The 13139-nt window shown below is 39.8% G+C and overlaps 1 protein-coding gene across 1 annotated transcript in view; it reads right to left on the reverse strand.

Annotated features, from left to right (window-relative positions):
- Positions 1-13139, reverse strand: part of LOC126095109 (serine/threonine-protein phosphatase 6 regulatory ankyrin repeat subunit A-like) — a 400015-nt gene that overhangs the window by 51700 nt on the left and 335176 nt on the right. Inside the window, exon 15 of the mRNA XM_049909822.1 lies at positions 6554-6844. Within this exon, the coding sequence (XP_049765779.1) occupies positions 6554-6844 (291 nt within the window). The remainder of the gene's footprint in view (positions 1-6553; positions 6845-13139) is intronic.

Below are 13139 nucleotides of genomic sequence, written 5' to 3' on the forward strand. Positions count from 1 at the left end.
ATGTCAGTTAGTGTTTTTGTTAACATGACGAGTATGCAGTTCAGTTGTCAATAAATTTTGTGAAGTTGGAAACTGTTATATTCTTTCATCAAATGAACTCCAAGCAATCTAAAGTTAAGTTAAATGTAACGATCTGAGTGGAACGTTATAACACAGACGTGTTGAGAGACAGTCCCTCCACAGTGAACTAGGAGTACTGTTTAGTAGTAATAATATGAGCATTCTTATGGGACAGTTCAATACATGGATCCATGTGATCTCTCTTTATGATGCTCTTTGAACTCAATTGTTAAGTTTTGTGATCGTGAAGTGAATAAAGTATATCATTACAATAAAGTGGTGTTAAATGTCATTATTTCACCGTAATATCATTACCCGCCACACTGGTGAGTCTGTGTAACACATTTTCTGTGAATCCAGCAATTTGGACATTTTCCATGATTGACAAACCACAGGACAATATGGCCTACAATAGCAACGACTGTTATGACACAGAAATCGACTCCGTCCACTGGTTATATGCCTAAATGTATGTCTTCTGCATCAGTTTGTCACCATTGCAGAAAAGTGTGACCATTTTTCATCGGCATCATCACAAATTGCTGAACAAAGTGCACTGACAATGGACATCATTGCACATTCTCTTATGCCCTGTGAACATTTTGCAGGACAATTTACTCATTATGCCCCTCCATTGATGGGTTTCCATGTGAACGATAATGCTTCTGTGTCACAAAATCCATTTGTTACCCTTTATAATTCTAAGCTACAAATGATGCTGTCAGCTCTGCACCATTGTGCTGTATTGCCAGCAGATTCACCTAACCTTGCCAAATTTGATGATAAACCACAAGCGTTTGGTACAGTGCGACAGCAGGGGTGCTTGAATAGTGACCTTTTATTAATTAACAATGTGAATTTTGCCATTGTCCCGTCCAGTGCTCCTAAATCGAGTGTTCCCAATGCGCCACAATTAGTAAACAAACCTCCACAGTGTACTGTGTCGTGCAAACCAAATCTCTTGATGGCCACGGCCATTTCTACTGCACCAGTCAGCCCTGCAACCACAGCTGCTACGTTGTGTTATATGTATGAACATTAAGAACAGTGTAAAGTCAAGCGTCCAGATATTCTGCAGGGCACCACAACATCGTCTGTGTTCACCACTCCACTCCTGCCTGTTCTTTCAGGATGTCTACCACAATTGCCTCCACTTAACAAGGAGAGCCCGAAAACATGGTTTGCTCATGTTAACAGCATCCTCAATGTCCATGGAGTCTTATCCGATGAAGCGCAGTTCATATCTTTGAGTTCAGCTCTGCACAAGCACACAGATTTGACATCTGATTTCATCCGTGCAGCACCAACAAGGGACTGCTATGTACACACAAAATCTATTATTCTTGAGTGTTTGTTGAGAACTCCACATGAAGGAATTAATCATATAGTGCATGACATATTGCTCTGTGAGCCCACACCATTGCAGTTGTGGCAAAAGATCAGGGCACTTACTGATCCCTCCTTCCTGTTTGACACCGCTTTGTGGTTGCTATGGATAGTGAAAATACCGGAAGGTCTCCAGCTGCAGCTTTTATCACACTCCACTGACCCATTAGAGAAGCACCTACAGCTAGCAGATGACATCTATAAAATCATCAGACATCGGCAACTCATTGCAACACAGAGCTCTTCACCAACAGCTGGCAATACTGCACACATCCCAGCACATACTTTCACACGAGGCCACAAAAGGTTACTCCAGTCAACAACTGTGATTGAGGTGCTAGCTGGTGGTCGTGGCAGTGAAATGTCCTCCCCCTTCATGCCTCCGCACCCAGGCTCCCTTTCCACCTTACCCAATTCCTGCACTGCAACTACAGATGTCACACAAAGTCTGCAGTTGCACTCCATATATCCGCTGTGTTGGTATCATGCCCATCACGCAGATGTGTCTCAGAAGTGTCGCCCATCTGCCCTACACCCATCCCACTGCGGGATGAGTTAGGTGCATCATCTAAAGTGTATTCTAGTATTCTACAGGGTGCCTGCAGCACCACCAGTCTTCACACAATAAACAACTACCCCCAGGTAGATTGTATGTACATGACTTCATCAGTGACTCTTTCTGGTCAACATCAGTGCAGATACCAGCGTCATACCTCCAGCATTGTCAACTTTGACACTGACATCTTCCGCCTTGACATTGTGAGCAGCAAACAATTCGTCAGTCTTAATCCATGGCTCAACATACCATCGCCTCAAACTTAAACCAAAATTTTGTTTTGAACGGATATTCAATGTGGCCAACACTGATGAGCCAGTATTGGGAAATGGTTTTCTATGATACTATGGCCTCTCTCCAGATTTATCGTCAAGAACGCTGCTCCACCACTCTTCTGACACGGGCATTGAGGGCTCCTTCATTGCAATACCCACACATTCTAGAGCAAGAATGGCTGCCCCTTTGCACCAGCTGGCTGAACACACTTCCCTCACATCAGATCTGGTGGATTCACTGTTCCAGCTACCCAACAGACGACATGACTTTGCAGCCCTATGCATGGCCAACAGGTCGCTGCAGGCACTGATTAACAACAATTCCGCAGACCTGGCATATGCGCGAATGACCATCACAGCACTTTCAGTGGCTACCACCACTACAACACTGGCTACTGCTCCAGTCTTGCTCTCTAATGACAACATTCAACACGTGGCGAGCAATCTGCCTCATCCATGTCGGCAGACTATGCTCACTCTACAGCTGTCAAACCAATGAGCTACGCAGCTGCTGCAATCAACGCCATCACGCACGCTCACACCGAGCCTGCACAACCTTGTGTCACCTCGCCCACCACAGATGCAGACCACGCCCCTCTCGCCATGCTGACACCGCACACAACAGCTGGCTCACACTCTATTCTTGCAGCTGCCGACACAGTATCTGATGGCAGAGAATCTTCACCAATGTAATCATATTTTTTAATTTGTTTTCTAGTATACTTTTAAGGATTTTAGTCAAACTGAAGTTCAGTTAAATATTATACATTAGTTAGTCAGTTAGTTATATATTACACCTTCTCTTTCAGATTGAATCTTGACTGCAAGCATAACATAGAATTTCAATTCTGAAATTAATGATTTATTACTTGAAATTTTTGACTGTGTGTACTTTTTAATTGTACACTATTTCAGAACAGATTTTGGTTTTAAAATGTTCTGCACATTGACATCTTTAAACTGGTGAATCTCTTTTATGTGTAAGTATTTCAGTTGTTTCTTTGTTCCATACATTCACAATATAGTACTCATATGTCCTACCCCCCTTTGTCACCATATTTATGATCTGCTTAACACTATTTGGGAATGCTATGTAGTCATTTGGACCTCAATGAGGCATTGACCCCATCCAGCATAGTTGCACCGCTGTGTATTACTGCTGAATCACTTTCTTGAGCCTGTGCAATTACACCATTCACTGCTTTTCAGTTTCTGACCATCAGTTTGAATAGCAATGAGTAGAGCATTAGTGTAAAGTATAAAGCAAGTCATGTTCATGAAAATGAGCTGCTGACTAAACAGGTTCAATCAGCTAGATAGTTATTTAGTTACTTACTCTATAGATCAAATCCATGATATATGTTACGATGTGGAAAATGCCAACAGAATAAAAACAGAACACTTATATACAACTAAAGAGGAAATGAAAAATAATGTTTATATTCATGCAAGGTGGCCTTTTGCTAACTGATTATTTATCTCTACTCACAAACTGCTCTAATGTATAGAAGAAGTTTTTAAGGAGAAATCTATTTAATCCACATCTGAAAATAATTATGCTAATCTGTCAGACATTTTATTTTCATGGGCAGTGTGTCAAAAAGCTTTATAGCAGCATATTTACCCCTTTCTGTGCCAGAGTTAGATTCATTACAGGATAACACAGATCATTTTCCCTTCTAGTGCTGTACCGTACATGTGAATATCTCAAACATAGATGGATTTTTGACAGCAATTTTCATAAGTTACTAAATGTATTGTGAAGCTGTTGTTAATATTGCCAGGCCTTTGAACCTAAAGATTAGCCTTGTAATCTAGTTTGATAGTAGATGCAAAAATAATCTGGTCCATCAGCAGCTTATCTTGGTGAATATTCTATTCAAGCAATGGAAATTAACAATATTAGAGAAGGAAAGTTGCTACTTACCATATGGCGGAGATGTTGAGTCGTGATAAGCACAACAAAAAGATTATAGTTCTCAGCCATTAAGGCCTTTGTCAGCAATAGAGACATGTGTGTGTATTGCTGACAAAGGCCTCAATGGCCAAAAGCTATAATTGTGTGAATCTTTTTGTTGTGCCTATCGTGACTCAGCATCTCCACTATATGATGAGTAGCAACTTCCCTCTTTAATACTGAATATTCTATTCTGTACACTCCCTTGTGAGTGTAGCCATGACTGGGAAGTGCTTTGGACTTGTATTTAATATGCGGTACTCCATACAAACTTATTTGCCCATATGGATTACTTGGGAGGGTTGCCAGGGGGAAGAGAAGACAACTCCAGTAGCCTTAGACTTACCTCAAAGGAGAAGGGAAAACTCAAAGGTAAAGAAACGAAGCCACCTAGTGTCAGCTCTAGGTGGCAGCTCGGAGTAGAAGAGAGAGATGTTTATTGGTCACGGCTCCAAAGGCCTGTCATGCCGGAAATGCATATCCTCCTATTTCCATCTATTGTACTATAAGTTTTTTCCTTATTTTGTTACCTGAAGATATGACATTTCTGTGTCTTTATATACTGTAATTGTTTTACAATTTGTATATATATATATTTATATAATAGAGGGAAACATTCCATGTGGGAAAAATATATCTAAAAACACAGATGGTTATAATAGAAGGAAACATTCCATGAAGGAAAAATATACCTAAAAACAAAGATGATGTGACTTACCAAATGAAAGTGCTGGCAGGTCGACAGACACACAAACGAACACAAACATACACACTAAATTCAAGCTTTCGCAACAAACTGTTGCCTCATCAGGAAAGAGGGAAGGAGAGGGAAAGACGAAAGGATGTGGGTTTTAAGGGAGAGGGTAAGGAGTCATTCCAGTCCCGGGAGCGGAAAGACTTACCTTATGGGGAAAAAAGGACGGGTATACACTCGCACACACACACATATCCATCCACACATATACAGACACAAGCAGACATATTTAAAGACAAAGAGTTTGCCAGTTAACGTAACAACCACACATTTACCTTCTTTATTAACTTTACCCTTTTTCAAAATTAATTTCCACCAATTTCATTTGCATTTTTCCTTTCATTTAGATGTAACCCTTCCTCCCTCTTTACCGACAGATTAACTTTGGTGACAATTGCTTTTCCCAAATTTTCATTAGGTACACACAGTTTCATTTTTCACTTTCATTAAGGTCGATAAGTGAGGGGGAGGTTACAGGCCCACCATACGGTGATCCTGAAATGTAATTTGATTGGCGAGGTGGCAGTGCTAATGATGATTTGGCCTAGTCTGGTGTAAACGAGTTGATTATTAATGCATCAGCTCAAAAGCAACAGATGAAAAATGCAGTTCCATGTAAAATTTCAATAATAAACATTACTGGTGTTCAGGTCTTGGGGATATGTTGTAAAGCTCTGCAAAAATCTATAAGTACAAGATCTATGGTACCATCCAGACAAAAATATAGTCAGAAATGTAATGATTCTAAGCAACACAAATGCTCCACAGATGAGAATAACCAAAACTACAAACTGAGTTTCAATAAATAGAAATTCCGATCCAATTCTTAAAAGACAGAGAAAAAAACATAGCAATGTGTAACAGGTGGAATGAATGAATGAGGACCCTACCAGAGTGACGATACTGAGTACCAGTCCGACACCAGCGAAGAGCATACGGCATCTCTGCTGTTCTGTCTTTGAGAAAGAAGTGTCAAATTTTAGAGTCAAGGGTGCTGTCTAGCGATATTTGATTTTTATATCAGTTACACATGAGTTGATCTGTAATGAGAATAATGCACTCTTATTGGAGCAGCAGTGAATTATTTCAAAAACAGAAAAAAAAGACAAAATGTGCCTCTCTTACAAGGAGTAGTGATAAATTTATTTGACCAAAAGGGAATAATCCTATTTTCAATTCTTTAATCAGCATGATTTCCTTTGTTTCTTTTTCATTTGCAGTTAACATGCATAAATATAAATAACTTTCAGGTAACAAGACACAAATGTCTATTGCTAAATTGTGAAACTGGAATTGTACCACTCTGCCCAAAGAAATGTGAACACATATGCTATTTTCTGACATTCTGTCAAAAATTTAATATTGGCTTCTAGCTGACTGAACTTATTTGCTGTGAATATTGCCTCTTTTGCAGTATACCATTTATTAAACATCAGTTGACGCACAACTTACAAGTGACTACATCCTTTTTGTAGTCACTATTGCAATCGTCTCAAGGAAATACACAGGATTGACAAAGAGTTACCTTTCTCTCTAGTGGAAAAAAAAATGCAGTTAGAACTTACACCATGGCTGCCATGGTCAATGGCTTGTTGGAGTGCTGTCTTCCCAGAGTAATCTCTCACACTAAAATTTGCTCCTTTCCTCAGCAGGAAATTGACTGCATCACTGCTGCCAACAGCAAGCATCAGTGGTGTCTGGCCATCACTGTCCTGCTCATCAATGCTTGCTGGCTTTTGCAGCAACAGCTCCAGACCTCCTACACTGTGTGCCTCGGCTGCCCAGTGCAAAGGTGTTCGACCAATGACATCCTTTGATGTGATATCTACACCAGCCGCAATCAGTGTCTCCATTACCTAAAAAGACTTACTTTTAGATTTACTATCACACATGTTTTGTGCTGCACACATCATCCAGATGTAATCTAGCAGCAAATTTATGAACAAGTTAAAATCAACTGATTACTTAATCATGAAAACCTTACACATTTCTTGCATTAACATTTGTTCTTTCATGAGTTCATTTTTCTTATAATAAATGTTAATCTGATAATAGAAACTTCAGCAAAAAACAACCGAAGGTATGAGTGAAGATGACAACTTACCCCCCCCCCCCCTTTCTCTCTCTCTCTCTCTCTCTATCACACACACACACACACACACACATATGTCTATACTCTGCAAACCACCAAACTGTACATCCCACAGTACCAGTTATCAGGGTTTCTTCCTGTTCCATTCATGTATGGAGCATGACAAGAATCATTAAATCATTATTTGAATGCCTCTGTGTGTACTGTAGTTATTCCGATCTTATCCTCATGATCCCTATGTGAGCAATACACAGGGGTTTTTAATACATTCTTAGTAGAGTCACCACCTAAAGCAGGTCTCATATTTGTTAGTAGACTTTCTTGGGATAGTTTATGTCTATTTTCAAGAAATTGCCAGTTCAGTTTCTTCAGTTTCTCTGTGACACTTCCCCAAGGATCAAACAAACCTGTGACCATTCATGTTACCCTTTTCTGTATATGTTCAATATCCCCCGGAAGTCCTATTTGGTATGGGTCACACACACTTCAGTAACATTCTAGAACACTGTCCACATGAGTGATTTGTAGGCAATGTTCTTCATAGATTGACAGCACTTCCCCAGTATGCTATCAATAAACCAAAGTCTAGCATCTGCTTTACCCACAACCGCGCCTATGTGATCATTCCATTTCATATCTCTACATAGTGTTACACCCAGATGTTTGTACAAGTTGGCCAATTCCAACTGTGACTCACTGGCATTATAGTTACAGGATATTATGTTTTTTTTCTGTTTTGTGAAGTGACAGTTTTACACTTTTGATCATTTAAAACAAGTTGCAAATCTTCACACCACTTTGAAATCTCATCACGATCTGACTGAATATTTATGCAGCTTCTTTCAGACAGTACTTGATTATAGATAACTGCATCATTTGCAAATAGCCTGTGGTTACTATTAATATTGTCTGCAAGGACTTGACTAGAAGAAGGGATCAGTTGGTAGGACATGTTCTGAGGCATCAAGGGATCACCAATTTAGTACTGGAGGGCAGTGTGGAGGGTAAGAATCGTAGAGGGAGACCAAGAGATAAGTACACTAAGAAGATTCTGAAGGATGTAGGCTGCAGTAGGTACTGAGAGATGAAGAAGCTTGCACAGGATAGAGTTGCATGCAGAGCTGCATCGAACCAGTCTCAGGACTGAAGACCACAACAACAACAACAGGACATTGACATACAACATGAACAGCAAGGGTCCCAACACACTTAAATGGGGCATACCCAAAGTTCCTTCTACATCGGATAATGAATTTCCATCCCAGATAACATGCAGCAAACTTCCAAGGAGAGGTCCAATTTGTTAAAGAGGACCTTTAAAAGAGTCATGTTTTTCATTTATTCTTAAAATTTCCATAAAGAACAATAAACCACTTTATTCAACAATGATCTTTGAGTTTTCTCTGCTCTGAAATGGTTTGAGTCTTATCTAACTAACAGGAAACAAAGGGTGTCATTGCGAAATACCTGAGCAGTAAGCAGCCTGTCTTCAGCTGATTGGGAATTAATTACATGTGGTGCTCCTCAAGGTTCCATTTTAGGTCCATTGCTTTTTCTTATGTACATTAATGACCTCTCATTATTACATTGCCAGATGGTAAGTTTGCTTTTGTTTCCATATGATGCAAACATTGCAATAAGCAGCTAGTCAAGGATAAATTTAGAAATGGCTGCTAATCAAAGTTTCACTGATATTAATAAACAGTTTAAAGCTAATTCACTGTCATTAAACTTTGAAAAGACCCACTATAAGCAGTTCATAACTTGTAAGAGGTCTTTCAGCATGTGTATAACATACAAAAAAATGTCGATTGAAGAGGTCGACAGTGTTAAGTTTCAGGGAGTACAAATCGATAATAAAATCAGTTGGGAAGTGCACACCACAGAATTTATGAAGTGCCTAAACAAGTCCATATTTGCAGTGAGAATAATGTCAGATGTAGGAGATACAAATATAAAAAAAATGTGCATATTTTGCTAGCTTTCATTCTATTATGGAATATGGGATCATATTCTGGGATAACTAGTTAAAACAACCAAAAGTCTTTAGCATGCAAAAGCATGTAATAAGGCTCATTTGAGGTGTAAATTGAAGGATATCATGTAGCAACCTGTTCAAGGAAATTTTTAGTCTAACCACTGCTTCTCAGTATATTTATTCTTGCTCTGTAGTGATTATCAATAAGTGAAGAGTGTGTATTACCTGTGAACAGCTTTCTTTGGATCAGTCCAATGCCAGCTTTCTCACATGCTGTAGCACTTGTTTTCTGCTGTATTGTTTCTAATTATTTAGTGTTTAATAAATGTATTTCCATTGAAAGTGCCTTAACTGTGCCAATAATCACAATTAGAAGAAAAGTGAAACCAGTATTCTCACATGGAAGCTTCCACAAGAAATTAGTGATTTCTTACTCATACCAATTTCCCCATTTGAAATGAATAAATAATAAACTCTCTCAAAAATAAGAGCTCATACGAAATTGATGGTATTTCCAACAAAATTCTTGTTCTGGCTGTAGAGAAGCACTATCACACGCACTTGTTCAGAGAAGCTGTAGAAAAAAAAAAAAACACTCAGACAGTTTGAACAAGAAAGAGGAAAGCCTTAAGGTCAACGGATCCTGGCTTCCCATACTGCAACGAACAACTGTCGCAGGTAGCAAGAGGAGAACCACACCGGAAATGACCGCGAAGAAGCCCTCAGACGTTGGCGCGCCAGGTACATATAGTCTGCGCCCACGAGCTCGGCTCCAGTTCACCACCGGCAATGGAGGGTGAAGCTTTGACAATGCCAGCCACTTGTGCTGGTGAAACGTCGGAAAAATCATTGGATGAACGTTAGCCGAAGAACCCGAGACAGAAGCCAATAGACGGTTTGTCAACAAGTGGCCACGAAAGCCTTAACAATTTTGTGAAATTCTAGAGAATTGTTGTCATATGATAAGTACTGTCCTCTCTAAAATATGTAATGCATCATTAAATTAGTACTTTCATTATAGAGATTAAAGGATGTAATTATGAAACCCTTTACAGGTAAGGTGACAGGAGCGGTATCAATAATAATCACATTTTGTGAAGATTTTGAGAAACTAATGTACTCCAGAATGGTGTCCCATCTTCGTAAGAACAATATACTTAGCAAATTACAGTTTGGATTTTGGGGGAGGGGACTGCTCAACAGATAACACTATCTATACACTCACTAACCAAATTATAGAAGGATTAATTTACAGAACAAAGCCAGATAGTAATTTCAGTGACTGGTCCAAAGCATTTGACTATATAAATCACAACAATTTTATCCAAATCTAAGGTTCTAAAGCCTTTTCATTGTGGCTAACAGGTGATGTACAGGGTGTTTCAAAAATGACTGGTATATTTGAAACGGCAATAAAAACTAAACGAGCAGCGATAGAAATACACCGTTTGTTGCAATATGCTTGGGACAACAGTACATTTTCAGGCAGACAAACTTTTGAAATTACAGTAGTTACAATTTTCAACAACAGATGGCGCTGCAAGTGATGTGAAAGATATAGAAGACAACGCAGTCTGTGGGTGCGCCGTTCTGTAAGCGTGTGCTGTTCACAACGTGCAAGTGTGCTGTAGACAACATGGTTTATTCCTTAGAACAGAGGATTTTTCTGGTGTTGGAATTCCACCACCTAGAACACAGTGTTTTTGCAACAAGACGAAGTTTTCAACGGAGGTTTAATGTAACCAAAGGACCGAAAAGCGATACAATAAAGGATCTGTTTGAAAAATTTCAACGGACTGGGAACGTGATGGATGACCGTGCTGGAAAGGTAGGGCGACCGCGTACGGCAACCACAGAGGGCAACACGCAGCTAGTGCAGCAGGTGATCCAACAGCGGCCTCGGGTTTCCGTTTGCCTTGTTGCAGCTGCGGTCCAAATGATGCCAACGTCCACGTATCGTCTCATGCGCCAGAGTTTACACCTCTATCCATACAAAATTCAAACGTGGCAACCCCTCAGCGCCGCTACCATTGCTGCATGAGAGACATTCACTAACGATATAGTGCACAGGATTGATGATGGTGATATGCATGTGGGCAGCATTTGGTTTACTGACAAAGCTTATTTTTACCTGGACAGCTTTGTCAATAAACAGAACTGGCGCATATGGGGAACCGAAAAGCCCCATGTTGCAGTCCCATCATCCCTGCATCCTCAAAAAGTACTGGTCTGGGCCGCCATTTCTTCCAAAGGAATCATTGGCCCATTTTTCAGATCCGAAACGATTACTGCATCACGCTATCTGGACATTCTTCATGAATTTGTGGTGGTACAAACTGCCTTAGACGACACCGCGAACACCTCGTGGTTTATGCAAGATGGTGCCCGGCGACATCGCACGGCCAACGTCTTTAATTTCCTGAATGAATATTTCGATGATCGTGTGATTGCTTTGGGCTATCCGAAACATACAGGAGGTGGCGTGGATTGGCCTCCCTATTCGCCAGACATGAACCCCTGTCACTTCTTTCTGTGGGGACACTTGAAAGACCAGGTGTACCGCCAGAATCCAGAAACAATTGAGCAGCTGAAGCAGTACATCTCATCTGCATGTGAAGCCATTCCGCCAGACACATTGTCAAAGGTTTCGGGTAATTTCATTCAGAGGCTACGCCATATTATTGCTACGCATGGTGGATATGTGGAAAATATCGTACTATAGAGTTTCCCAGACCGCAGCGCCATCTGTTGTTGAAAATTGTAACTACTGTAATTTCGAATGTTTGTCTGCCTGAAAATGTACTGTTGTCCCAAGCATATTGCAACAAACGGTGTATTTCTATCGCTGCTCGTTTAGTTTTTATTGCCGTTTCAAATATACCGGTCATTTTTGAAACACCCTGTACATCATCAGGTTACCTTCCATTTGGAAAGTGGATGCACTCAGTGACTGTATGTGACTTATAAATTATAGAGTGCAGCAATCAGTCATCCTTTTTAGATTTTATTACGCAAATCCAGATTTCAGCTAGTAGCTAGCCATTCTCAATGTAAGTCCCTGTTGTATAGGTGTCAGTCACAGTTCTTTGAACACTGGATTTGCTTAATAAAATATAAAAAGGATGACTGATTGTTGCACTCTATAATTTATATGATTTACATCATATTTAAACAAAATGTAAAAATTTATAATTTATGGTTTTTCAGATTTAGATAGGGGATATTTTTCTGAATTAGAGCAAATAAATTTATGGAATTCCACAAGGATCAACATCAGACCCTCTGTTGCTTCTCGTATATGTTAATGAACTTCCATTTATATATCTACATCCATTCTCTGCAATCCACCATATCCTGTGATACACATGGCAGAATGTATGCCCTGTCATACATGGATAAGGGTTTCTTCCAGTTTCTTTCAGATGTGGAGTATACAAAGCAGGACTGCTTCAGTGCATCTGTGCATGCTGTAATTAGCCCACTCTTGTCTTTATGAGCCCCACGTAAGTGATACATTGAGGCCAGTAGTACATTCCTTACTTACACTGGTTCTGGAGACTTCATTTAGGCTTTCAAGGAGCAGTTGACATCTGTCTTCATATCTCTTTCAGTTCTGGTTTATCAGCATTTCCGTGACACTCTCCTGCCATTCAAACCTAAGACCATTAAGACTTCCCTCGTTATGTTCAGTGCCCCTATAAATCCTATTTGGTATGGGTTTCACATGCTCGAGAAATATTCTAGGATGGTTCTACAAGTGTGTTGTAAGTAATCTCCGTTTTGTGGATGTAGGCCTATCTCATTATCCCAGTATTCTCTCAATGTACTTGTGTCTGTCACTTCCTTTATCAATGACTGAGTCTATGTCATCTTTCATTTATTATTTCCAGAAATTTTACACAAAAGTGTTTGTATGAGTTGACCAATTTTATCTGTGACCAGCTGATATTGAAGTTACAAATACTATGTTTTATAAATAAATAGATAAAAAAATCTACTCACCAAGTGACAGCAGGGGAGCACACACACAAAAGGATTAACTTTTACAAGCTTTCAGAGCCAGTGGCTCCTTCTTGTGGCA

This window comes from Schistocerca cancellata, chromosome 1 (assembly GCF_023864275.1).
Source record: "Schistocerca cancellata isolate TAMUIC-IGC-003103 chromosome 1, iqSchCanc2.1, whole genome shotgun sequence".
NCBI classification, from domain to species: Eukaryota; Metazoa; Arthropoda; class Insecta; order Orthoptera; family Acrididae; genus Schistocerca; species Schistocerca cancellata.